At 41.4% G+C, this 27,658-nt stretch overlaps 2 protein-coding genes across 6 annotated transcripts in view; one reads left to right on the plus strand and one right to left on the minus strand.

Moving 5' to 3' along the window:
- cdkl5 (cyclin dependent kinase like 5) overlaps positions 1–5,696 on the minus strand; it is a 30,214-nt gene extending 24,518 nt beyond the window's left edge. For 2 of the 4 annotated variants that reach the window (XM_062561704.1, XM_037483280.2), the window contains exons 1-2: positions 4,169–4,864; positions 1,062–1,426 (exon numbers count right to left, since the gene is read on the minus strand). In XM_062561704.1, coding sequence (XP_062417688.1) covers positions 1,062–1,098 — 37 coding nt within the window. In that variant the 5' untranslated portion in view covers positions 1,099–1,426; positions 4,169–4,864. Of the gene's footprint in view, positions 1–1,061; positions 1,427–3,963; positions 4,011–4,168; positions 4,865–5,631 lie in introns of those variants that run through there. The other 2 variants (XM_037483270.2, XM_062561703.1) reach the window with 2 other exon arrangements.
- A 181-nt stretch (positions 5,697–5,877) lies between these two features.
- scml2 (Scm polycomb group protein like 2) lies at positions 5,878–26,619 on the plus strand. Of its 2 annotated transcripts, none has more exons than XM_037483616.2 (14): positions 5,878–5,975; positions 9,872–9,957; positions 10,205–10,270; positions 11,480–11,550; positions 12,058–12,292; positions 12,722–12,810; positions 13,239–13,482; positions 21,562–21,878; positions 22,140–22,269; positions 22,360–22,566; positions 23,647–23,820; positions 24,105–24,320; positions 24,610–24,764; positions 24,889–26,619. In XM_037483616.2, exons 2-14 carry the CDS (start codon positions 9,936–9,938, stop codon positions 25,012–25,014), a joined length of 2,052 nt encoding a protein of 683 aa, XP_037339513.2. In that variant the 5' UTR covers positions 5,878–5,975; positions 9,872–9,935; the 3' UTR covers positions 25,015–26,619. The 2 variants fall into 2 exon arrangements, with proteins under 2 accessions (XP_037339513.2, XP_037339522.2); XM_037483625.2 differs by having other exon boundaries at positions 22,143–22,269.
- Positions 26,620–27,658: the final 1,039 nt, after the last annotated feature.

Here is a 27,658-nt window from a genome sequence, read left to right on the forward strand (position 1 = left end):
ACTCATTACTTTTAAAATGTAGTCTTTAGAATAAAAGCAAACATTCATTAAAACCAACATTGTAACAACAACAAAAACAACATTCATTAAAAACAACATTGTAACAACAACAACCTTCATGAATCACCATTAATCAAGATTAATGAATTTGTGCGATTAATTTGTTTATTCTTTTTAATCTATTGACAGGCCTACTATTTTTATTTATCTAACCATCTAGCTGGAGCTCTTGCATCTCCATCAAACTAAATCCCTATGTGGTGATGACAGACAAGAATCGTAATTCATTCATAATTCATAATTTAATGATAGCATGAGCGTGACTTTACACATGCAGCCCTGAAGGCAGTTTTGCAGTCTCGCTTATCCACTTGTTAGTGATCGCCTTTTGAATTTTAAACAAAAAAACAATCCAAAATATTAACTGCAAGACCAGGGGCATAGAATTGCAAAACTGCTAATTTACCGATTTTAAAACGCATTCCTCCAGCCCTCTTTAACAGATGTCAAGACAAAGTGGGGATTAATCTGGTTGTTAGACCCTACATTGATGCTATCAAAAACAGAGAAAACTAGAAGAAATTAGGGAATAAAAACAGTATTTCATTTATGAGGACAGAGGGAGGTCAGAAAAAATCTGATACATGAAACAGGGAAATTGGAGAAATGACCTGTCTAATATAAAATTGTTTCGGATAAAGGCCTGGTTCTCTCAGCTGTTGAGGTAAATAAAGGCCCAGGAAACTATGCTTTATACGGTAAACAAATGACTAATGCTGCCGTTTTCTTTGCGAGGACAGTCTCGAAGGATTACACGCTCCTCTATGAGAAACGTCTGCAAGCTCTCCGGCTCACAAACCCCTTTAAAACTCTTTCTGTATTGTGTCACAAAATGAAACAAGACCTGACAACTGTGATGTGCATGTTTCATCTGCACAATGCAAACTGCACCGTGGGCTGCTGTACCAACCCAGATCCCTTAAAAACACGCGAGATGTGACCTCATTTGAACACCAGAATCAGAGTTGGAGCCCTGTATGCTGTGGAAAAAAACCACCCACCTTCTCCCACAATGCCAAGGACTTCAAACTTATTCATCACATCACCGAGGGTGGGGGCTCCTCCAGCAGGTGAAATGAGTTGCTCGGGGCTTTAGCGAGGAGACTCTGGCTTCGACCGGCGGCCGACGGAACAAACTGTAAATTCCAGAAGAGACGTCGTCTGACCGCTCTCCATCTTCATAAACTCTTCTGCTTCCAACTCCCTCTGCGGCTCTTTTCCAACCCTGCGTGCTTTCTATGCCGCTTTTCGTTTTTTATGGATGTGACTCAAGTAGGTTCAGTTGTCTCTGAACACACTTTATTCCATTTCTTGAGACAGTTCGTCTCAGTTCGTCTTATATCCAATCCTCCACACGGATGTATACCTGCATTACCAGAGACACAAAAAAACAGAAACGCAAGTCGTCAAATATGCTGTCAGAGGGTCACTTGAAGGTCTAACTTCCCACCATGCACTGGCGTGCTTGTTGTTTTCCTAGCACAGATGGTGGCTAACTAGGCCAGAGAGGCAGCTTTTCCTTGAGGACACATTTAAATCATGGATGACTTAAGCATGACTTCAACACATTGAATCTGGAGGAGGCTGAGAATCGGAGGTGGATGTCTAATGCAGTGCTACTAAGCTTTGCCTTTTTAAGACCCAACTTAGTAGTTATCTGTCGGTCTGTTAGACCACCACTTTGGTCCAAATATTTACATTTTTTTGACCAGATTGCTGTGCAATTTTGTAGAGTTATCATGTGCCAAGAGGATGATCCTCTGTACTTCTGTAATAATCATCTATTGTTTAAAGTTTCCATTTTAAATGAATGCTCCTGGTTTTGGCAATCTACCAGTAATCAGCTTGATGGATTTCCATGACATTTGGTTCAGATATTCATAATTCACACACAATTGAATGTCAATCCCCCATCAGCCTCAACTGTAATGTGTTTTGTGCTAACAACCTGCTACAGGGGTGACATTTCTGTAAGCCAACACCAAATGTTAGCATGGCAATGGTTCCCTCGTCAAAAAGCCAATGGGAATCTTACCATTATATTTTGAATGAATGCAAAACATAAGCCCCAGACGGAACAAACTTTATGATACATGTTTTGTTCTGCAAGATATTCAAATGAACACAATGGTTTTTGAAGTGTGAATGCAGGCACTAGTACAAAATGTTATGTATACACAAGGCTGTGAAGGCTGTGAAGGCGGACTAGTTGGCGTGATCAGGTTTGGGGGTGTCATATAGCCACTTGTTAGCAACCACCTTTTTTAAAACAAGTAAAAACTACGAGGGGGGGAATCTAACTGTGTATTTTATATTGTTCAACAAAGCCACTGACATATTTCAGGCATCCAGGAAAAAACACGTTTTCAAAAAGGTTGACTGATAGATGAAGAAACCGGAAGAGCAAAAAATGCCATATTAATTCCTTTGGACAAAATTAAATAGTTAACATGGTAACATTACACATGCTCTGCATCCACATTTGCGTGCTGATGCTATAGCATTTAGCTCCAAGCAGCTGCAGCGTCACAGAGCTGCTAACATGGCAAAAACTATTGAATGGACTGCCATGAATATTTATGTTCCTTTCACTTTGGTAATCCCCTGATTTTTAATTGCCATCATCAGGTGAAAATCTGATCCAAAATGCGGTTTGTGCCCAAATACCTGCAAAGCTAAGGGCATTCCTATTAGCCTCAGTAGCACTTTGCATTCAACCCACTGTGTGATTATGGCTGCTGTTGCTGTCACATTCAAGATGTTGACCTGGATGTTTTGAAATGTGTGATGGTCAAACAATCTCACAATTCTTCCAGTGGAATCGAATTTATATACTATAATTCCAATACTTGAATTCCCCCATTTAACAAGTCATGTTCTACGTTTAGATATTCTTAATGATGCAGTGTTTTGTTTGAGAAAAAAACACATATTCCAGAACAGTTATATATCAAGTCTGCATCTCCTCCTGTCACACATCCAAAAACTGACCATGATTATGAAAAGCCTCTTTTGTAATGCGGGTGCTGTTGGACTGGAACCATCAAAGCTTCTCACAGCATCCGTCGAACTTAATTTGTAAAACACTTAATTTATTCAGCATTGCAAAAGCACTTTAATGTTGATTTGGCTCATGTGCCTGTGTGGGCGTTTTCCGATGCACTCCACACAGCAAAGTCTGTCCAGGGGACGTGATGAGGTGGATGTTGAGGCCATGGTCATTTCAGGGATATGTTTCTGCCACTGGGGTGATTAGATTGTGTCTATAGACCCTGCACCTGGAGCAGCTTATGCATTATTGCCATGTGGAAAAATGTTCCCAAAAATGACGTCCGTTATGGACGGAGAAGGTGTCAGGCAGACAGCTGACTGGAGATAAGGTGGAGACGTCCAGAAGTCCAGAGAACACTAACAGAATGGAATGGAGCATTAATCTCACAACACACGCCTGTTGGTGTCTCGCATGCAAAGAGGAAGCCCAGCACGGCATAATTGCAAGTTTGTGAGAGTGATTTTTTTTTTACAGGCGGATGCATGCGTCTCCGTGCACTAGACTAAGTGTGTGCGTGTGTATGCAAGGTGTGCGGAATTGAGAGAGAGAGGGAGAGAGAGAGAGAGAGAGACAGGGAGAGAAAGGAGAGTAATGCTGCTCTCTCTCTGCATCGAAACTGCGCCTCTCTCAACGCTGCAGGAGCGCACCACCATTCCATCGCTGTCCACGCGTTTCTCAGCCTACACAGCGGCCAGTGCATACACCGCAACGTAGATCACGGACCGTGTTCACCACTGTGTTGCGCAACCAGACCAGCAAACAGCGTCCCCCCCCCCTTCCCATAAGCCCACAATTACACACCGCGATAAGCAGGGAAAAGAAAAACATTCCATGGCAAACCCCCTTTTTACCTGCAGGTGGGATGTCGCCTCGCCTGCGCGAGGGGAGAATGCTGGATCTGTTGTGCAGCACACACACAATCATGCCCATGAAAATGATGATGTGGGAAGACGAAGAAAGATCATGTGGCGTGACAGAGAGAGGGTTATAAAAAAAAGAAACGAAAAAACGAGCCACGGGCCTATGCGTCGTGACACGATCAAATGTCCTACTCACTCAATCCCTGGAAGGAGATGAGACCGAATCCGCAGGCATAGCGCCTATGACAGGGTCTCCATGTACCGTCAACAGTTCTCCAGGAGCTCCGTGTTCATAGCCTCAGCATCAGCTGGTTATAGCAGTAAAAAAAAGAGAAAAAAGTCGTCATTCCTCTGAGCGACGCAGCGCGCAGCCAATAGAAGCGCGAGCGTCCGGCAGCCCTTCAACATCCACGACCGGTGATAAAAGACAACTTTGGCGTGGAGAAATGCCACCCGGCTCATCGTTTTGTTACATGTGAAACACGCCTGGTGTCGTCCTCCGTGTTATGCCCGTGACATTGCCACTGCATCACATCCATGTTGTGTCACTGATGGAGAATCTCTCTGTAGCTCGTCTCCGCTCTCTGCCACCTACACCTCCCCTTCAGGACTGCTGCGCTAATTGGCAGAATTTGTGTGAATTCACTGGATTCATAATTCAGGCTCTGTGTCCTCTTTAGAACCAGCCGGCGTTTTGGATATTTTGCGCACGAGATGCTGGAAAAACACCGCCTTCTTCTGCTTCTCCTTTCTAAAGACGGTGTCTTCTGCATTTGACCTCCACACTATCCTTACTTATTTTGGGTTTCCTCTGTCCAGGAGGGGGAGGACAGCAGACACCTCGATTTAAGCAAGCCCACGTGTCATCCAACGGCAAATTAAAAGCATACATAATTATGAGAAACATTTTTTTCTTCTTCAAAAAAGGATCATTATACATTCTGACCATTTTCTGGAAATGATGACTATTGCATTAGAGCTTTTCCATGCATGTTGGTTTAAACGGAGTAGTCTCTTTATAGCTTTGATTTTTTAGAATCCATCAGTAACTATCATTTGTTTTAAAGGCATTTTAAATAAAGAACATTGCATAGATTCAATATCTTGGGCAGTGACTTAATAATATTTTAAAGATTTGTAAAGTCTTGTCAGTGACAGGTTCAGGAATGAAATTTGGACTGATATTTGGACAGGTCGTTTTTTGTTAAACCTGCTATCTTCACTCAAATGCCAAGATTATTGCATATCACGGTTTTATAAATATCAGTTTAAGATAAACCAGCTTTATTGTTTCAATGAGAATTGGCTGTATTTGATTGATTGCCATCTATTATTTATGTACAGTGTCAATGATGACCGGAATCACCATCATCATTGGCTTAGCACAGCAGGCTGGGGTTTATGGTGATATGTAAAAACGCGTTTCTTCAATAAAAAAGTAATTTCACATTGTAATGTGCATAAAGTAATTCAACGTAACTTACATGAACATGTAATGTATCTGATTAAAGTTTTTGATAATTCAGTGAAATGTATACAGACACTTTTCTAACAGAATATTTTCCAAATTTCGTGCACTTTCAATAAAGACATTTTAAGAATCGGGGTTCTTTTTTCTTTACTCCTTTTTTGCGTTAATAGGTTTTGGGAAATGATTACCCTTTCCGTGTACCATGAACCTGACCTTCTGCAGTAATTCCTCCCCTCACTCTCGTCACCGTCTCCTGCAGGACGGGAAACAGCAGTGAGCATCTTCTCTTTTCGTTTCCACACCCCATGCAGTTTATTATCACAATCCAAAATGAAACTATATCCACCTACAAAAAAACGATTAATTAATAATGTCTCACTCCTCTGACTGATTTTTCTTTTTTTTTCAAACCTCCGGTGCAAAATATGAATTAGAGCACTGCGTGGTGGACATGCGCGGAGCTGCAGCGAACATGGCGGCTCGCATCCGATAGAAAGTGAGGAATCTCCCATCAAAACACCCGGTCCAAACGGTTGGTATTTACGACTCGTGTCTCGTTGTTAGTCTCGTGTGCGGCCAGCGACGGGCTTCCTCTCTCCTTCGCGACGAAACGCTGCGCCGCTGGCTGCGGTGGCGCATTTTCTAGAGCGCGTTTCTACTGGATTCTGTGCAGCAGGAGAGCTTGGTGCGTACAGTAGCTACATTGACCACCCCCCCCCCCCACCCCACCCGTCCCAAAACCCCCACCCTGCCTTTCTATTTACTGGATTCCTGCACAAGGTGACACTGCAGCTATAACAACTCGTTTTCGATCCAGCAGCCTCGCGTTAAAGCTCCCGTGGATGCACCGGGACGTTAACGGCCGGTGGTTCGGGGGTTTAGCCGCTGCACGGTAACCACTGTCCCGCCCACAGCCCGTGAACATAACGCGAAAACATAATGCGTCACAGGCGTTTCTTGTGAAATTTCATCTTCTGCGTAGTCTGTGTGTCCCCCCCCTACGAGAGCCCAAAACCTGCAGTGGAAAAAGAGAAACACGTTTAATCAGTCAAACACACGCACACGCGTGGTGTGATGTGATGTAACTTGAACGTCTGCATCAACAGCTGTCTCCTCGGAAAATACCTAGGGTGGAAAGTTGTCTCGTGGGGTTATGGTGGGTCTAAGTGAGCTACGTGGAGGTGACGCCCTGCAGCGCTCACGCTCCTCGGTCTCCCCGGTGAAACGCGATCCTTTTCCCCTAGTGTCTCCCCGCTGAGCCGCCGGAGAGTGGCAGCGCCAGGCCATGTGGAGGGGGGGGGCTTATCATACCTTTACTTTTCTAAGCGTAAACCCCCACACTTTGTCAACTCTCCTGGGTCTTAATCATTTACATTGACTGTAAAAAATGTAGAGTTAAGAAGAACTGAAACGACTGGCTCCAGCAACTTTTGACGATGGATAATCATTAGAAAACTGCTGCTGCAGTGACTGCATGCTCCCCTCTGCTCTATATCACTGAACATTTATTGATGTTATCGTTTTTAACGTTTGCTATTATTAGTCAACAGGTCGGATATTAGTTACTTTCGTTCTCACTTGTTATTGGTTAATCTCACAATTCTATACTCAATTAATCGAATTATTAATTTAGTCAAAAAAATATTTTCATGATTTCTCTAAAACCTAAATTTTCCAGTTTAGAGTCATATAAAGCAAAGGAATGCAGTACAAAAAAGATTAAGGCTTGAACCAGCAATATATATTTCAATATATGTGCCATTGTGGTATCAGGTTTTTAGTTGTCAATGAGTTAATCAACTGATTTATTAATATTTGTAAATATATTGGGGTTTTAAACTTGTTGATCATACAAAAAGAGGCATTTGGAGACATCTAAAACAAGGAAAGACATCTACTTGAGGAACTGTGAATTCTTACCATGAACTAAACAAATATATAATAATAATAATAATATTAACAATAATAATAATAATATTATTTAGATATTACTTTTTTCTTTCAAGTTTGGGCTCGTGATAGTAGACAAGAATTCCTTCACTGTGGGCTTACTTGCGATTTCCAAGTCATTATTCAGTCATTATAACTGGTTATTTATTTTTTAAATGGAACGAAACATACAGCCCATGTACCTATAACATTATGTCTTTCATGTATTTTCAGGTGAAATATAGAAAGTGGCCATCAAACAATTGAACATCAATTATGAAAAACATACTGCATAATGCAGAGTGAATACATCAGAGTTCTCATCAGCACAAAACATCATTGAGTAAAGTATAGTTTCAACCACCTTTGTTTCTCACAAGAGAAAAACAACCACCAGTAACACTTTGACAGACAGTGTTAACTTTAACATTACACTGATCCCAGATAAGTGAGCGCCTCAGTGGCAAATGGGGGTTGTAAAAACTAAGTGCTTCCTGGCCTGCTGGGCGTTTTTTCTTTTTGTCTGACCCTCTCTAGCGAGACAGGCCGACCAGTGCAAACACTGAACCAGTCTAAAGCCGAGCGAAGAGCTGAGCTGGAATCCTTTTCATGTCGGCCAGCAGACGTCCCGCATCCACACGTCTTAATGGCTTTTTATGGCAGCTTGGAATCTTTATGGCTCCTTCTCACTCAATGGGATTCACCGCAGAGACAGAGAGGGGTCTTCACAGGGAGGGTCAGCCACAACGCATCGCAGATGCTGGGTGTTCAAACGCATGGAGAGGCGGACGAGGTCTGGCTTCTGAGTGGATTTTAACCTTTGAATTTCGGGATTTACCTCCGAGGACATCGCATTTTTTATGTTCTGGTACTTTGGGTCATTTTTCTGCTTTTGAGCTATCACTATGTGCGAGCTTTGCAGTGAGTGGGGCTTTGCTCGGTGGGATTGTAAACCTGAATATTCAGGCCCGATTTTCAGCGTTGACAGTGTGGTAACAACCTCATTTTATTAATAATTTGTACATTGCATCAGGAGTAAATTATTGTGGACTTTGAACCGCTTCATTCAAATCCCCTTAATCCGCATGTTGTTTGTGTTTATTCACAGGAATGATTCTTTTTCTTTGTGATTTATCAACAGGATAAGATGTCTTTATTTACAGCCTCATGGCTGTTGTATGTTTTTATGTGCAGGGTTGCCATAAATTATAGAATAGTATCCAAGTTGTGAGTATCAGATTGGATATCACAGGAAGGATTACAGTAACGCAATTAGAAAAGAATAAATGGCTGTTTCCTTTCACAACCACAATGAGATCTGTAGCAAAACAGAGTGTTTGGAGGGAAGTAGAGTAGAGAAGTTATTTTAACTCAGATTAATTACACAAATGGTGTATTGTTGCAGACTATTTTCAGATGTGGATAGTTACACATTTGTTGCTCTAATGATTATTTAGGATGGTGCATGTGGGACGAAGTTCAGTGGTGTCACTCATCATCGTTTGGGAACAACAACGATGGCTTTGGCCATTAATTCATTATTGATGTATTTCATGTATTTTTAATTGTTGACGAACAACATCACCAAATATGTAATTTTTAAGCCACGGTTCAATATCGCTGTGTTTATTTGTAAAGCACCTTTCAAAAACTAGACAACAATAGTGCTTTGAGGATTAACAATGGGATTTGACAAGATAAGAAACACAAGACAATAATAATATACTTTTCAAAAGGGTACCATGAAATAAAATATACAAAAAGGGTAGATTTAAAATAATAGAATCATACTAAACAGGAGAATATCAATGGTAGTGTAGTTACATAACAATGCAACAACTGAACAAATCAACCCAAAAAGTCTTAATCTTTAATCTGCAAGCCCTGAGAATTTGGAGGAAATCTCAGCATTATTCTCTTATTATTGAACATTGTATAAAAAATATCGTAGTGTAATTTCTTTGTTATGATTTGTACTAAACTCTCAAGTTTGTAAACTACGGTACATTTCTGCAAACTAAACAAGAATAATATTTTTTCATATGTTTTTCCTTTAACAAATATCGTGCCTCCTGTGATCTGGATGTTTCATGCGTTCTTATGGCAACTCCGATATGAGATCTGTTAGATGGACAGACCATATAAAAAGTCTGCATGATTCATAATGAAGCAGTAGATGATGCATTTATTTTAGACCTAAAACATTCAGTGCTTTTTAAACCAACAGCAGTGTTTTAAAAATAAGTATTGTGCGCAAAAGAAGCCAGTTTACAGTTAGTGGGTAAATACAGAATGAATTAATATTAATCTTTGTGTCAAAGATGTGTATTTAAGTTCCGGAAGGTCTTTGATTTTCACTAGCAATACTGTGAAGTAAACCCCCCACTTTCACTACGCTGCCTGTATAATGGAGGGTTCACCACCCCACAGCGTACTTTACACTGGATCTGTGTGTTCAAGTATTCTGATGTTTTTGGACTGTTTCTGTCACTTCTCCAGTCTCTGTGCAGGAAACGTTGTGTCTGACTCCAGGTCCTTTGCCGCCTGCTTGGCTTCGGTCACCATGGGCCGAACTCCACACAGAGGTAGGCCTCCACACTGTCATACGTGTTGTACTGTGATACTTAAATGTACTAACAGGCCTCAAAGCCAGTTTCATCATGAAACCAACACAGAACAATCAAACTCACTGACATTTCGCAACAAACTATTTGATTTCGCTCAGAGCGTTTCCAATGGCAGGTTTTATGCCTCAGTTCTCACATTAATTGCAGTCTGTATTTCGGGAGCTCCCACATTCTGATGAGCAGTTCAATCGTCTTTTGATTTCAGATCAAAAAGAGGAGAAAGAGAGACAAAGCAGCATCCCAGCAGGAGCTCCCCTCGACAAATCGAATGGTTGGCATCTCTCACTGGCTTTTTTTTCTCTTCATCTAAAATTCTAAAAATGTTTGAGTTAATAGCTTAAAAAAGAAGAAAATCAGCCCTTTCTGTGTCAGCACTTGCATTAACAGTGATCAGTAGTCGGTTTTGTCTTTTGTTCAGTAATTTATGGAAGGGGTTAGAAAAAGCACTCATAAATAACATGTTAAGCTGCGTTTTCAGAAGAATTATCAATTTCTTGATGAGTAGTTCCCCCTTGCAGATTAAACCAAGATTCTCCTTCCCTCATAATCATTTAATTACAAATATCTTCTTAACTTGAACAGCTCTGGTAATAATTAGCATAGAATGGGACCGCGATCTGCAATTATTCTTTAGAAAATAAAAGCGGCATAAAATCTATACTTTCAGGGTCACATTACATGGCAGCTATTCGAAGAAAAACAAAAACATGACATTAATTATATGAAACAGAAGACGCAGTAAAATTCTATATCATGATATGTGTCACTACATTTATTCAAAGTACTGTACTTCTTAGTCCACTAAATGTATTGGATACTTGTAGTTACTAAGTACTCTCTACTGTGAAAAACACATGTTAAACTTATACAGTACAGTAACAGCATACTATAAGTATCTTTAAAAGTGTTTCTTCTTCAACAAAAAACGTCAACATCAACATGCTCTTTCATATATTTGTTAGTGTTAAAATAACTAAGTACTTTTTGTATATTTTTCAAACATTACTTCTGACCTTTGTAACATTTTGAATTTAGAACTTTCTTCTGTAAAGAAGTATTTTGAGTAACACAATTATAATATACTGAAGCTATTGAACCCATTGCTGTTGTTTCTTCAAAGATGATTAATTGGATTTCCTATTTAAGTTTTAGAGACAGTGGACCACAGTAGAAACACTCAAAATAGTTAAAAGAGTGAGTATTTGACTCAACTCTAAGTTTGCCAGGTGTCAAAATGTGAGGCCAAATGAATGCTAATGTTGCTCCAGTTAGCTCAACTGATCTTTTAGCTAACGTTAGCTAGCAAGTTAGCCAGATGTACTTCACAGCTAACGTTAGCTTACTGTCACGTGAGTGTTGTATTCACATCACATGTCCTTTATTTCACAGTTTGTTTCTCCTGCCCTCTACTGGTCAAATAAGGTATTACAGATTTAATTAAGAACAATATTGAATCAATCAGTGTGTTTTCTGATGTTAGAACCGTTCAGGTGGGAAGATTATCTGAGAGAAACATCCTCCACTGCAGCTTCGCCTACTTCCTTCAAACAGGTATGCATTATTATTTTTCTGCTTTTTAGGGTCCCTTTTATTCATTCGCTTTGAAAGAAGATGTTTTCCAAATGTTTGTTTTGGTGATATTGTTATTTGATACCGTCTTAATAATAACACGAGTCAAGAGAAGCATGTCTATTGTTACTTGTAAATAACTTAACGTTAGATGTTATTTAACAGATAAGTCAGGTGATATTCAACAATTTGCATACGTTCAACAATGACCAAATTCAACAATAAATTATATTTATATATTTTTTATTTATTTATTCATATATTCCTTTCAGCAGCATAATGGTAAAATAACTGCCGGAGTTGTTATAAAAACAGGAAACTCGGTTTGCATGCACATATGCAGTGTTCTGTGACCAGCTTCATTAAAAAACATTTTTTTCAAATGAACGATTGTATTCATGACCCATTTTCTAAAGCTTGTCATAAATCTTTCTGAGTGTCCTTACAATGCATGACAGTGACTGGAGATCCCCGTGTGTCCTTCTTCAGTCCAGAGTCCCCCCCTCCAATGACTTTAAAGCAGGAATGAAACTCGAGGCGCGGGACCCTCGCAACTCAAACTCTGTGTGCATTGCGACGGTGATGGGCATGATGGGTACTCGTCTGCGCTTGCGTCTGGATGGAAGTGACAACACCAACGACTTCTGGAGGCTGGTTGACTCGTTAGAGATCCAACCAATAGGGAGCTGCGAGAGGAACGGAGACATGCTGCAGCCACCGCTCGGTGAGCCAGCAGATATTTCACTACCAGCAGATGTAACCTCCAGCAGATGTAACCTCCATCAGATGAACCCCTGGGGTTCAAAGAGCCACTGCCCTACACAGTGCCGCCCACTCACTCTGTTGTTTTCACTAATCAGATGTCATTTCAGTACTAATTAAGCTTAACCCTTTATCACATTTCTGATTGGTGTTTATGGGTCCAGATCTTTAATTCTCTCTGATTTTGTCTGTGATTAAAATAATGCTGGTGTGGTGCCCATCGACGGACTGTTTTCCAAAGTTTGCACAAACAGTGACCATGTAGCTTTGTAAGACAATATGCTCAGCAAATACCAGTTGAGTCACATGGGTGCCAAAATCATATGGAAATCCTGCTTATTGACAACCCCAGCCTGCGTCTGAGATTGAATGACTCTGACCGTGTGCTTAGGTTTCAGGATGAATGCTTCGTCGTGGCCTATGTTCCTCCTGAGGACGCTGAGTGGAGCAGAGATGGCCCCTGCCTCTGCTTTTAAAAAGGTAATTACAACTGTGTAAGAAGTAACAATTACAGTAATCTCTGTTAAGCTATGACGTGATTAAAAACACACATGTCAAACATTTACACCAACAATAATATTCTTGTCTCTATTGTTAGAATCATATTAGAAAATAACTTAACAACGTGTAATTGTAATTTTTTTTGCAGCTTTTCTTTTTGTTTCTATTGCAGTAATCAGCCCAGACTCAGGGGGACCCACTCACATGTCATTCACTCTGCATCAGACACAGCGGCATGCCCGTCTATACATATAGTTGTGTTACTGCACAAATTCGAGAAAGCCTTGTTTTGTTTTAATAAAATAAGTGTCTTCAAACCTGCAACCTACAAATTGCGATCGTACATTATGATTTTGCTTGATTATGTGTATGTATTTGTGTGTGTGTGTGTGTGCGTGTGTGTTCAGGAACCAGCCTGCCCGGCCAAAAATTACTTCCTTCCTGGTATGAAGCTGGAAGCGGTGGACAGAAAGAACCCTTACCTGATTTGTCCTGCCACAGTTGGAGAGGTCAGAGGTCAGGAGATCTTCATCATGTTTGACGGCTGGCGAGGGGCCTTTGACTATTGGTGCCCCTTCGACTCCAGAGACATCTTCCCCGTCGGCTGGTGTGCTCTGACAAAACACAGCTTGCAGCCACCGGGAAATTTCTGTAAGTGCTGCTCTGATTGTTATGTTTTGTGCCTCAATAGCAATAGATGAATGAATTTTTTTTATACCGCAGATGTCCATTAGAAATAGATCATGTGATTATATATTGTGAATCAACATGATATATATATAAATATATGTAAATATATATATATATATTTACATTAAAATATCGAAAAAAATCCATTCTTCAAGCAATAACTCCACAATGACCCAAGATATCATCATTAAAACTATATTAATTGTAATTGTGTTTGATGTGAAAACCTAAAAAAGCGCCTTACTCCTCAAGTCCTCACTAACTGAGGCTGAGGTTCGCATAAGACTTATAAGTATGGCCGTTTAGATGGGTTTAAGGTTATCACCATAACAGTCAGAAGATCCTCATGTAGGACATTCAGGCAAATCTTAAGCATATTCATCACACTGGGTTGGTTGTTCCCGTTTTGCTTTGAACAGGTGTTTTATCTCAGAGCTTTAAATAACATTATGTAACTCGTACCACTAGAGGGCAGCAGAGCACAACTTCAGACGCAGTTACTCCATAATTTCATGCTTCAAAACAATGACCACCACCTTACATATATTCTTACTTTTCCTTGACCTCTGTGGAAAAAGTCACAGGTCAAGGAGAGATGGTTGGGAGAATTCATGATCCGACTCCACTTTCACTAAGCTACGTAGTTCTGATGCGACGTGAGACGCATGTCGGTGACGTGGGTCTGCAGAGGCCAAATTATGGAATACAAAGAAGCATCTTAGATGCCTTCGTCCATGTGTTGTTACTGTTCTGAGTCTGTAGAACATAAAGATTTGCCTTTTTAGGCAGGAAATGGCGGTAGGTTTGAGTGCTTGATATGGCTTCAAAATAAAATGCCAGTGAAACAAAGTTGATAAAAAATATTGAAAAACAGAAACATTGAGATTGATAGTTGGAATCGATAATACTATTATAATATAGTTTTTTATTATAATATAGTTTTTGTAGCTCTTTCACAGAAAGAAAATGTTTTGGTTGATTTCCTGAATATATGTTTGTGTGCACTATTTGATGGCAGTGGGGTTGGGTGAAGTCTTAGTTCCTTTTATCATTGTAACAGGATGGACGATGATGCCATTGTTTGACATCTTGTAATATGACACAGTAACGCAACAGAAGTTTCACAGATCACAGAGCTCACTTAAAGCTCTTTAGACATTTGAATGTCTTCGTTTGGAGCCGGTTTGCACTAAAACCCAAGTCGGTTGCTAAATGTGGAGGTCAGATGGTCATTAGTGTATGTTTGGTTTCCCTCTGTGTGCTTTAGTTTGAGCTGCTTGTCTTTGTTTGTGGGGTTGTGACCTCCACATTGAGGTTGCGATTCTCTGAAGGTTTAGGGAGTCTGCTTGAATAGATTCCAATTTCTGGTCCCTCTCTTATATATACAGTATATATGTATATTAATCCGCTGCTCTACATAACCACAGGCAGATTTTTTAATGTGTGATTGTCTGGGCTGTTGTGCCTTTTTTAAAGATGAAAAATTAGTTGAAAAGGGTCTTTTCTTTTAATGTAATTATAGATATATAATTGAATGTGTCTTTTCTGAACAATCGACTATTGTTGTGTTGTTATTAATCATGGACGTTGCCTCTTTGCTTTTTGGGGGGAGCAGTTTATGAGGGATTGTAATTGTAGAGTGAAAAACAGCTTTAAACCTTCGATAAATCTCTGATTAATAATTTGTCTTGAATCAGTTATCTGCAAACTTAAGTTCCCACTTGGCTTATTCAAATAAATGAACCATCATCAATACTGATGTGCTGCTTGGTTCTGAATGTTTTTTATTGATATGAACATTTTAATACTAAAATCAAGAAATAAATGTATATCTTCTTGAATAAATGTCTATTATAAGATTATTTAGCATACACTATGTTTTATTGTCTAAAAGTGGAGCGAATTTTACAATTATATTACAGAAACACAAAACAAAATAGATGTATTTATACATCTAATTTTGTTCCACTATTTAGCAAGAAATATATGGTGTCAGCTTTTAAAATTGACAAAACATTACCTCTATGTGTCTGGCAAATTAGAGCCCTGATAGATATTATTAAAATGTGAATGCAGTGCTGAACTATTAATTATCAATCAGGGTGAAATTATGTGGTAATTACGCTCAGCGGTTACAGGAGTCTATCAAGGTGTGATATCCGCTAAAGCACTGAAGCTTAAGTTGGTTCAGTTTGTCTCTTTGGTTTCTTTGACAGATTTGTAGACATTTTTCATCCGTCACGATCATTCTGACAAATGTCTCAGTGAAGATCCACCATCCTCTCGCCTGCAGTTACCTCCCATCCAGTCGTTGGTGTCCTCTGGTCAGCACACCAACGGGCCTTTTGAATAGCACGGACCAACAACCGACTTGGTTGGTGTTTGATTGATGGCAGCAGTCACATGTTCTCAGGGCATCCAGGTTTACATCCACCATCCTGTGTTCATGTATCGACACACCAGAGAAACGTGTGTGTGTGTGAAGGGAGCCGTCATGTTGTAACATTCTCACCAAGTTTCCCTACGATATTGTAGATTAGTGTGGAGGTGTAAGGCGAGTCCCCCAAATGAATGACTGTTTCATGGGTATAAAGACTGACTTATTCTTTACACCTAAGTGTATCTTGGCTACTTAAATCTAAGTTTTAACTAAATCTGTGTATCAAAGTGTAGGTCTGGTAGGGTGTGTGCTTACAGAGGGACTTACTTACTAAGACCCGTTTACTCTGTGTGTGGGTGGAGTAAAGGTAGGTAGGTAAAAAAAAAAAAACAACAGTGTAATGTTAATCAGACGTCTTTGTTTGCAAGGGAGTGAGTAAGTGAGAAAGTGAGTAGGGCTCGGGTGAGGTGTTAATGAGCTGATAATTGGCCGCAAATGCGAGAAAAGGAGTGAAAGACTGTAATTACAATTACAATTTAAAATTTCTAATTGGCTTTCATCAGAATTGTCCTGCCGCCCCCCTGCAACACGTTTTACTTAGAAGTAACAGAGGATGTCTAATTATTTTCCCTTTTTTAAACATTACTTTCTCACAAGAAAAAACCCATTTTGTGTCAATGTCCTTTGTCTTGCTTGTTGATATGAAACTGGGTCAGCATGAAGAATAGCCTCTTCTGAATAATACATAGAATAATAGAGCATGTCTGTATTTTAGCAGACACATAATATTGTTTATTATATTTAGATACCTTTGTATTCTATATTTGGGAAGAAAAAACCTTATAGACACGTATTTATTAAATGTTAATGTTGACTAGTTTGTTAGGAATTTAACACAATTTATACAGGTATTAGTATTTAAATGACAAAAAACAATATCAGCGCATTGTCTTTATATTTGCTGTTCCATTTTAGATCAACTTTCTTGCTCTTTTATTTTGAAATCATCCACCCTCAGTGTGCTCTGGCCTTTGTTGGATTCTTGACCAGACTCTGAACCAATGGTGTCAAATAATTCCACATCTGTCAGCCATATCTAATTGAGATGCAAAACAGTTTCTCCCTTGACAGCACTGGTTCGTTTGTGACATTGTGGAAGACATTTTGGAGTGAAAGGACTTTTCCCATAGCGGCTTCCTCTGACCGCTCTGCTCCACATTGTTCCAGAGCTCGGTGATGTCTGACTGGGCAACAGCTTCCTGAAGCTGGACCTGGCCATCCTTCACCCGGGAATGTCTGAGTCGTCTTGGGTTACACTCCTACTAGGCCAAGAGACTGTGTGTGTGTGTGTGTGTGTGTGTGTGTGTGTGTGTGTGTGTGTGTGTGTGTGTGTGTGTGTGTGTGTGTGTGTGTGTGTGTGTGTGTGTGTGTGTGCATGTGTTGAGGGAAAGCTTGCTCATGTGTGCTTTGAGTCCTGTAGTTGTCCCTTTTGCACCTCAATCGGGACTCCTGATCCGGTCCAACATCTTACTCCCCCCCCATCCCCCATCCCCTCTCGGAGCCCCGCCGTGAACCCCTCTCCCCCGTCATCTCCCCCCCCCCCCCCCAGGGGCTTGCTGAGAAGCAGGTGACTGATGTAGACTGTCGATACGGCCTAAAGATAACATGAATAAAGGGCTCAACCCCCCCCCCCCCCCCGCCACCCCACCCCACCCCTCTTTTTCCACGCCACACACCCACCTACTTTTCTTTCCCTCGCTCCACCCCCTCCCTTGCCCTTATGCAAATATCGACCCCCGCCCCTCCTGTGCCCCCCCCCCCCCTTCTCCTGCTCATTCATTGGGAGGGAAGCTTTGCAGCAGCAGAGGCAGCAGCCGTGTGGGCTTTGTTGTGGACGACTGCCGGGAGAAAAGAGAGGAGACAGACTCACGGAGAGACCTGAGAAAGCAGCTGATAGAGAGCCAGAGAAAAGACTGAGGGCAGTATTTTAGAGGAAGTTAGGGAGAGGAAAGAATCGGTCTGAGAGGAAACGCCAGCACCAGCTAAACAAGAGTTTTTTCTGAGGGGAAACAAGGAAGCGACTCTACAGAGGGACTATTGTTACGGACGTTACAACCACTATCACTACTGTTACCTCCAATACTATTACTGCTGCTACTACTACTGCCACTACTACTACTACTACTACCACTACTGCTGCTACTTCTGCTGCTACTAGTACAAAAGCCACAACTGAAGCAGTGAAGTTCTTCATTATCGGAGGGGATTTCCTGGTGAGTTTGGTTTGTTTACCAAGTTGTTTCTAAAGTCTTCTTTTCAAAAATGAAAGGACAAAACTTCCCAGACTAACAGTTGACTGTACCAGTGCTTTTTTGCCCCTTGATTATGTTTTATAATGTTTATGTGTTTATATTGATGATGTTTTAGGATTGTGTTTAATGTGTTCGATTGACCGGTTTTAGATATATATATACAGTATATATATAGAGAGAGAGAATTGAAGTTCTGGACCATTTATTTAGTAATAACATATTTTATCAAGTAACAGTATTAAGTATTTTGGTTCCTTTTCATAAATCATATGCTTTTGTTTCTACTAATTCCTTAGAATGTAACATTAATGATTACTGCACACATTTAAAACCATTCACTCAAATCAGGAAGTTGTATCTTCAATCTGTTTTAAATTCGTCCGCGAGCAGCCAAAGGATAATTTACTAAAATAACTTGTGCTCGCCTTGGTGCCAAATATTCCTGGCATAACAACAAAAATGGAAGTGAAAGTGTAATCTTCTGTTAGGATGAAAGCTGCATGTCATCTCACATATGCAGCAGTTTCCTACCCTGGTGTTACTGATTAAAGCTGAAGTTTGACACTGTGTTCTTTGTTTAGCATTAAGACTTTTTAGAATCCATTTGGTCAGATTCATTGGAAGAGACTCGCGGCTTTTGCCAATCAGAAAGATGCAGAGAGTCTGCGGCTCAAACAGTATTTTGGGCTCTTATTATGTTTGGAGCTCCATGTGTTTTTAATCATGCGTTTTTTGAGTGCATGTGTGTGTAAAGCATCAGGAATTAGTTAGAAAAAGAGCCAAACGCTCATCCAATGATTAGTGGACGTCAAAGATCTTCAGTCCACTCATTTCATGCGCTCTTCTTTTTTACCACGTGAACCTAGAGAAGCAGTTCAGAAGTGATCCTCCACCCAAGTCCTGTGTGACTGACGAGTGGTGTGTGAAGACTTTGTGCAGGAAAACACAGTGTTGTTTATACTTTGTGACCTGGGGGCTATTTAAGCTGGCACGCAGTAACACGCAGTAACCTGAATCCGCTCTTGAGTGTGTGTGATACAGCTTCAGATTCACATGAACAACCTGTAAGTGTGTGTGTGCGTGCATGTGGCTGACTGGCCTGTTTGCTGTGATGGGGGGGGGTTGCCATTAGATGAGCAGCAACTCTGTGGAGCCCCTCCCCCACCCCCACAGACAGCAGACACACTTCTCAGCGACCCCGTTCTCATGCGTGCGCGTACACTCACACACTCGCACGTTTCCTCGAGCTGCGGCTCTCACGGGTCGATGGGTCGAGTTGGAATTATATAGTCATGATCAGTACCATATGTCTGCTTAGTTGCACGTTTACATGCTCGGTATGCCAGGCAAAAGACAAAAAAGTGACTTCTTGTTCACACTAATAAGTGTTATTATTTTTTCTTTTGTGTAGTTTGTCTGAATGTTGCAGGTTAGGGTTGGTGCAATAGAATACACTTGCTTAAACTAGTGGTTTTGTATATTTTAGCCATGTTACAAATCACGCAAAAAATCTAACCATTGAGCAAACTAAACTGCTGCATTCAACTGCGTCGTTTCTACCTCATCTGGTAGACATTGGTTATTGTTGTATAAAAAGAATATATATTAAAAAGTATATAGCATATAAAGCTGAGGTGTTGGTTCTCTAATTAACTAGTGAATTTGCTGGTTCCATTAAAACATACATTCGCTGGATCCAGCTTCTTAAATGTAAAGATTTGACACTTGACAGTTGTAAAACACACGTGCAACTCTTTCTTCAGCAGAACACGTTTGCATAAACTGCAGATATGTCCCACGGGATCATGGGGATCTATGTATGTAGAATGACATTTAGAATATATCAATAGTGCAGCTGTGAAAAACAAGTATTTCTCTAAGTGCAAATATCACATCCTCTTTGCGCTGAAGCGTTTGAACAAGCGGAGAGAGAATACGTATGATGCTGTCAGCCGGTGTGGAATGAAACGCATCTATAAGCTGATTTTCGTTGAAAGTTGAAGCAGAAAATGTGGAGGTGATTAGGCTTTTTTTTAAAGTCAGGATAAACTAAACTGTAGTGTGACATTAATCGTCAGTGTGGAAATGGCACATGTGGCTGTGGTGTCTGTCAAATAACCTGATTGGATTAGATATCCTTTTTTTACAACAGGGAAAGATCAGAGACGCCCCCTCCAACCCATGGAGAATTAAAACCCGCTGATACTGATTGGTCCCCCGCAAACCCGTTTTTGATCTGTCTTTGTAGAGCTTGTGCTTCCCAGCTCGGTGTGAACAAGCGTGCACCGCAGGCCACCGTTTCTGTTCCCCCGCCTGCATGCTTTCCCTCCTGAACAAAACACAGCTCCATTCCATGCCCACTTTCACTCATTTTCACAATTAAGCAGCTTTTGGGGTGCCCCAGCCGGCCCCTCCGAGGATACGGTAAACCTTCCACAGTGTCTCCATATTGTCAGCCAAGGAGGCGCTAATGAAAGCCCCGGCCCCCATGAGAGCCTCCTTGTGCACTTTCAAGCCCCCGCTCCACTCAGGAGCATGTCTGTTTGGAAATAGGAGATGGTCATCCCTCTCACTCATCTGGGTTCTCCTTTTTTCCAACATCTATTATGATGATCATGTGATCATATCACAGTCACGCTCAGAGCTAATGAAGACAATGGTGGGGCCACTGGTTTTCTTTGTTTCTTTATGAATATATATTTGCCTTTCTTTCACTTTACTGTCCATTTGCTTTTATTTCAACACCAAAGCTGGCATATATAAATAGTCATAAAAGTCATTATCTATTTTGAAAAGTCCTTCTGTTGACATGATTCATGGTAGAAAACATTTTCCAGTAGCAGAAAAAAAGAAAATGATCACATCACCATAGTTTCTTGTTGTAGTGTTTAATTGGCTCCATTTTATCTCAACTTTTAAAATACTTTGTTGTATTTTTTAGCCCTTTGCTTTTTTTTCTTTCCATTTTTCGCAACTCCCCATTGACACTGGCCTCTCATATCTTTTGCCTTTTATATTGAAAGGGTTTAAAGTCTTATCTCCATAGTCACCATTCTTGTTGTGCTGCGGGAAGCAGAGGGCCGTCGAGGAAATCGTCTAGCAGGCAGCGTCTCTAGGGGTTTGAGCCTTCTGACTCTGATTTCATTGTATGGACGAGCTAAATACAAAGGACCTGCCAATCAAAAAAGAAATCAAAACCAATCTCCCCTGCAGGTTAATCTAGCGTGATGCAATCTAATGTGTGCATTCCAAAAAGAATAATATATTTTTTCATCTCGTCCGCTTCTGTCTGCCTCTATCTCTCTCTCTCTCTCTCTCTCTCTCCCTCTCATATCCCATTTTTTCCAGTTACCCTCCCTGGCGCGCTCCTCGCCCCCATTTCCTCCACCTCGGCCTCCCTCGCTGCACGCCGCTCCTCCTCCAACTCCTCCTCCTCCATGCAGACCTCATACCGACTGCCCAACCCCTTGCCGCCCCTGCCTGTGCGCAAGGGCGTCCGGGGTCGTCGACCCAAATCCCAAACTATCGCTTTGCTGAAGGCGGCGGCCGAAGCGGCGGCGGCGGCAGCCGTTAATGGAGCGTCACAGAGCCCCGCCAGAACTGGCTCTCAGGCTCAACTGGCCCCCAGACCACACAAGAAGAGGGGGCCCAAGCCTAAGATTAAGGTGAGCTGTCACAAGAGCTTCCATCCGTCATGCGACCCCGTCATTCTGTGTTTGGAAGTATTATGGCAGAAATTATATTGATAAAGCGGAGAAGAGGGCAGAGGTGGAGCGTTGATGATGAGAGAGGAGTTTGAGGAAGGAAGTCCAGTTCACCTTGAGCAGTGAAAGACTTAAAAGACGCCTTTAACAAATCATTAACCAACAGCCTTTGTAGGCTACACAAAGTTAATGAGAGAGGGTTTGTTTATTCTTTTGCTCCAGAAGAAGCCCCAAGTGGTGCAATCCATGGGGGCACCAGCAGTTGCAGTTCCACCTCCGGAGACCAGACTGAGCTCCGGAAACGTCCCAGCAGACAACAACCATAGCAACGGCTCCAATGTAGTTTGCACAGGTAGACGGGATAACAGATAGAAGTGACAATAGAAACGACTCAACAATGTTTAGGTTGGTTCATGTCTTCCGTCCCTTTGTGTCCTTCCAGTGTGTGTCTATGTAAACAAGCACGGCAACTACGGGCCGCACCTGGACAGGAAGCTGGTGCAGCAGCTCCCGGACCACTTTGGTCCAGCTCCAGTCAACGCGGTGCTTCAGCAGGCCGTCCAGGCGTGTGTGGACTGCACGTACCAGCCCTCGGTGATGCTGTCCTTCCTGCAGAGCCAGTCCCACACCGGAGGAGAAGTCATCAGAGGTAAACACAGCGGCGGACGCACCACCAGATGTAAAAAAGAAACTCAACCATCTTCACAAAAACAATCTAGAGATGAAAGAACATACTACTGTGAGTTGGTGGACTGTTTCTTGACAATGAGCAGTAACATCACGTGTCATATAGCTGATAATACAATACAATAAGTGCATTTTAACCATAAGGATTCAAACTCAGAAGAACACGAAACAAGAAAGTGCAATTCCATTAAAACACCCTGAAGTCTGCTTGTTTCCTAGAAATAGTCAATACTTTTTTATTCAAAATGCAATATACCATACAGATGATCAAATATTGTGTGAATTAGAGGGCTTCAGGGGTGCTGGTAGGCAGGTTATTGTTTTCTTAAGACAAAGCTAAGCTATAGGTTTCCATCCGTTTCCATGTCTTTATGCTAAGCTAACTAGCTGCTGGCAGCAGAGTTCATCTCCTCATCTAACTGTTGGCAAGAAAGCAAACATGGAAGCGAACTATTGCTTGAAAATGACTTGTTGGAAAGAAGTGCTGGATACATTCTAATTTATACAGCCTGGATATGCAATCAGCCAGGGGAATTGGTTTAAGCTCACACTCATGGGTCTCGCATGCGTCTGTGTGTGTGTGCGCGCGCATGCGTTCATGTGTGTGTATGACAGACGAAAGAGAGGAGGAATAAAAGACAGTGCCTGTGGCTGCAGCTGATGTGAGCACTGTGTCAGTAATCAGAAATGACATGTGCGTCTAACCTGGTTTGGGATGCTGGGATTGGTTCTCCCTTGGGGGGGCCGGATTGGGAAGGCTGTGTGTGTGTGTGTGTGTGTGTGTGTGTGTGTGTAGGGGGGAGTTAATTTGTGGATTTGTGCAGGCTTGGCTTGGGTTATGTGTGAGAGGAGGGGGGGGGGGGGGTTGATGCAGTGTGGGATGGGACAAAAAAGGTGGGTTTTTGCTTCTAGAGGGAGGGTGGTAGCCCCAAACCATCTGCTGTTTTTCTTAAGCTTTGAATGCATACAGTGTGTGTGTGTGTGTGTGTGCTTACAAACTGTAAGCATGAAGACTAACACCTGTCCGTGTTGTGCACCGCAGTGCGGTCAGAGCATGGGATCCGCTACGTGAAGCTGCCCTCCGCCTCCAGCACGTCTTCGGTGCTGCGCTTCCTGGAGAACATGTGCCTGCATCTGGAGAGCGACAGCCTGTTCAGCTCGCAGCCATTCAGCCCTTTCAGCAACAACACACGCTTCTACAACAGGACCAAGTCAGGTAGGCAAATGTGCGGACGCAGCTACTGTAACGGGAGAAAGTGACGGCCAAAAACCTTGAGAAAGAGGAAAGGTTTGCTCACTATTAGCAGTAACAACAGGAAAACAAATTCAATTATGTCTATGGTGAAAAAATGTTTTTCATTGTAAAACCTGGCTCCATTCAACAAGCCTCTGCACTAATGTACATTTGTATAACGCTGTTCTTCAAAAAAAATGTCAGACATGTTCTTCTGCCAGTATTATCACAGCACCAACAATATCTCTCAACCATGCTTGAAACAGAACCGCTGTCCCAGCCTGAGAATGGCCTGCCCAACGACAACTCCTCCAAGGATGCCTCTCCCAGCGCCCGCCCCCCTCACACCGCATCCGACTACAGAGCAACAAAGAAGGAGCGGCCATATTACCCCGGACACACACACACGCCGCCACCTCTGCGCCGCGTCAGCTCCAACCCCACCGACCTCGGCCAGATGTGTCCGCCCAGACGAGTGGAGGGTAGGGTGATTATTGTTGACATGAGTTTATTTTATGTATTATTTAGACTAATTCCCCCCTGATCTAAACCAAAGCAATTAACAGAGCATCCAAATGGTCCATTTTTGAGCAGGTAATAGTTTTATCCAATTGAAATGGAACTTCCTCCCCATTCATCTTTAATTTGGCAGTTTTGTACACTACATCCAGACATATTTTTTCGAGAATCATAAGTAGAAGGAGTAATATTTGCTAACGGTGTTTGTTTGATTTGTTTATCATCTCTCTTCCCTTCGTTGACCCTCTACAGCAGCTAGCTCGACAACAGGCTCAGATCACCTGAAGCCGGACAAGGAGGCTTCAGGGAACGACGCCTCTTCCTGGTCGGTTGACGATGTCATGCGGTTTGTCCAAGAGGCGGACCCCCAAACACTCGGCCCGCACGTCGAACTGTTCAGAAGACACGTGAGTATTTCATTCAAAACTGTCTTCTTCTGGCAAATGAAGCATCCCCTGCCTAAAAGTCATTTTGATGGAGCGGTTTGGGGCAGGAATGGTTTGTAACGACGGCGTGCTCCTCTCTCTGCAGGAGATCGATGGCAGAGCTCTGATGCTGCTGCGCAGTGATGTCATTATGAAGTACATGGGACTGAAGCTGGGCCCGGCGCTCAAACTCTGTCATCACATCGAGAGGCTGAAACAGATCAAACAGTAGTGGATGAAGGCCCTCTCGTTGGTCCCTGACAACCAAACGCACAAAAACACGTTTTACTCTGGAGGGATGTTAGCAGTGTAAATCCAGGTGAACCAAGGGCGGAGCTTCTGCCGTGGACGCTGAGGTCAAGTGCTCTTCGGGCATATCACCAAGACAAACTTATACATGGTCATTAGCCAGTTACATTGACAGCTTTTAGGCTAACATATAAATAAATCAACAGACCTGAAAGCATAATTACGCAGTTAAGTGAGTAAATATTATATGAAAAACCAATGTTGTCAAAAACATGTGAGATCTTGATCTATATTTCCGGGTGGCGTTGCATACATTACGGTACTCAAGACCTCATGGTAAATAAAATCCCAGCTAAGGCCCTGATCTGAACATATTTGTTTTTTTATAGTTCCTTCGACATTCAAATGGACACAAACGACATAGATCCATTAGTATCAGATATCCCAGCATTTGTTTCTGGTAGTGTCTTTTTGCCTTATTGGTGAACAGCCAGAGGACACAATTGATCGACCTTTGGCAGACAGATATCCAGCTGTCTACAAAATGTTTTCCCCGGTCAGAATTTCAGGATTAACGCTCTCCGCTCGTGATTGGAAAAGTCCTATTCAGTTACTGGAAGTTGTTGTTTGGCTGCATCATTTCCAACATTGTAATTTTAATTAAGTGTCTGAATGACTGAGTTAATGAAAGCTAGTGGATGTATGAATCCATGAGCATAATTACCAACAGGAGTGCCACAGTAATGTGAATAAGAGGTTTGAAAGGTTTTATTTCAAAGATCTGAGATCATCTTTGGGAATGATTTCTGTCCTCTAACACTTTGAACATCAAATAGTGGGCACCACCTAAATGATCTTACCAGGACAAAAAACCTTGAAAATGGATTTTATTTTGAGTCAGTTTGTGGTGCTGTAAGACATTACAGTTAAAGCACTGTTGTGGCTACATGATTGTAATACGCTTGTACAGTCACCTGTGACATTACAATAGAGATGACTGTACAGAACATGAAGAGAGATGATGGCTAAACTGTTTTGTATGAAGTCAAGCCAAAAGGGTTTTTTTTAAATATAATTTTGTACTGTGACAAATCGTATCAAGTGTAAGTGTAATCAATTTTTTTTGCCTGAAATATTTTTTTGTATGCAACAACAAATAACTAAATGCAGGATAAAGCTGTGTCTGAGTAATTAATCACGAGTTTCAAAGTATTAATCTCTTTTAATTAATACATATTTTCTGAACATTTCAGAACCCTTTTCAAACCAAATCATTTGTGTTATAGCTGCATTTCACACTGTTGCTCCACTTTAGTGGTGACAAGTTGATTCTTAATGTGAAACTCAGGTTTTAGTAGGGGTTGTTTTGTAGATGTTTTACATCTCTGGCATGTTGTGTTCATTGCTACAACGTAGATGGATTGCACAATAACAACTATGTATATTTTCTATGCCTTGTCATCGATCGCGCTGTCTGTAGCCTTTCATGTGTAAATATGCAACTTTTTACTGTAAGTTCAACAAAAAATGGTTCGTGAATATGTTTGATATGCATTCACATGATAAAACATTTGTTTACATCCTCTAAGTGTTTGATACCCAAGCACAGGGCCACTCTGGTAACTTTCCTTTTTTTATTTACCACTTTTTGACCCCCTTAAACAAAGGGATGTTTACTTGGAACCCATCAACATTAGTTTCACATGGTTATGAGTTCTGACCAAATCAACAGAGGAGGATTTTTTTCCAAATTCATTCTGTTAAATTATTTGTGTTTACAATCAGAGATAAAGGGTTATAAGTGGCAAAAGAAATCAATATGTTAATATAAGAGAAAAACAATATGCAACAGCACTGGTAGCAGCCGCTGCCTTTTACATTTGGTGGGTTTTGGTTTTGTGCGTGTTTCTGTCCGACGGGTATGGGGGTGGGTGGGTCAAAGGGTCATGGCTGTCTTACTTAAGGAAAGTGACAGTCCAATAGGAATCATTGTTCGAAAGATCAGCCAGTTCAAATAGCTGATCAGCAGCACTCAGAATAAACGGGGTAATCAGGACTCATCCCTTGGAGTCTTTGGTACAGATCTATGCTGTGAGCCGGTAGTGAAGAAGTCTACGATCACAATCAAAAGCTATACCCCACTACATGCTTACAATTATGTATCTGATAAACAACGTCCAATAAGATAAATGTTTAACTTCAAGGAAATCCACCCTCTCCATGAGCCTAAATGTACTACAAGCAACTATAATGGTCTCAGAACATTTTAATTTTTAGTAACTTTGGAACTTTACAAACTCAAACAACAAGTGAATTATCTATCTGGCTTTATGTGCCCCTCGTTTATACATTCTTTGCTGTTGCTGCCAAATAAATACAAATACGATTTAAAAGATAAATTAGAAAGCCCTTTATCAAACTAGAATTTGAAATACTATAATACTATATTTGCAATAAATATACAAACTAAAAATAAATAGTTAAAATAGGTCAAAATAGTTGTGATGGCAACTTCGTCCATCCTGTTTGGGACGGTGAAATTTGGATTGGTATGATTTGGTCCTCTACTGACTAATTCGGGTCCCACTATGCCAGACAGGGTTGGCCAGTCAGCTGATCAATCGGTT

This window comes from Pungitius pungitius, chromosome 4 (genome assembly GCF_949316345.1).
Source record: "Pungitius pungitius chromosome 4, fPunPun2.1, whole genome shotgun sequence".
NCBI lineage: Eukaryota > Metazoa > Chordata > Actinopteri > Perciformes > Gasterosteidae > Pungitius > Pungitius pungitius.

Coding starts and splice junctions, on each gene's coding strand:
- scml2 (XM_037483616.2), top strand. CDS start 9,936: ATGGGCCGAACTCCACACAGAG. Junction 21,879..22,139: donor GGCCCAAGCCTAAGATTAAG/GTGAGCTGTCAC, acceptor CTTTTGCTCCAG/AAGAAGCCCCAAGTGGTGCA. Junction 24,321..24,609: donor TCCGCCCAGACGAGTGGAGG/GTAGGGTGATTA, acceptor GACCCTCTACAG/CAGCTAGCTCGACAACAGGC.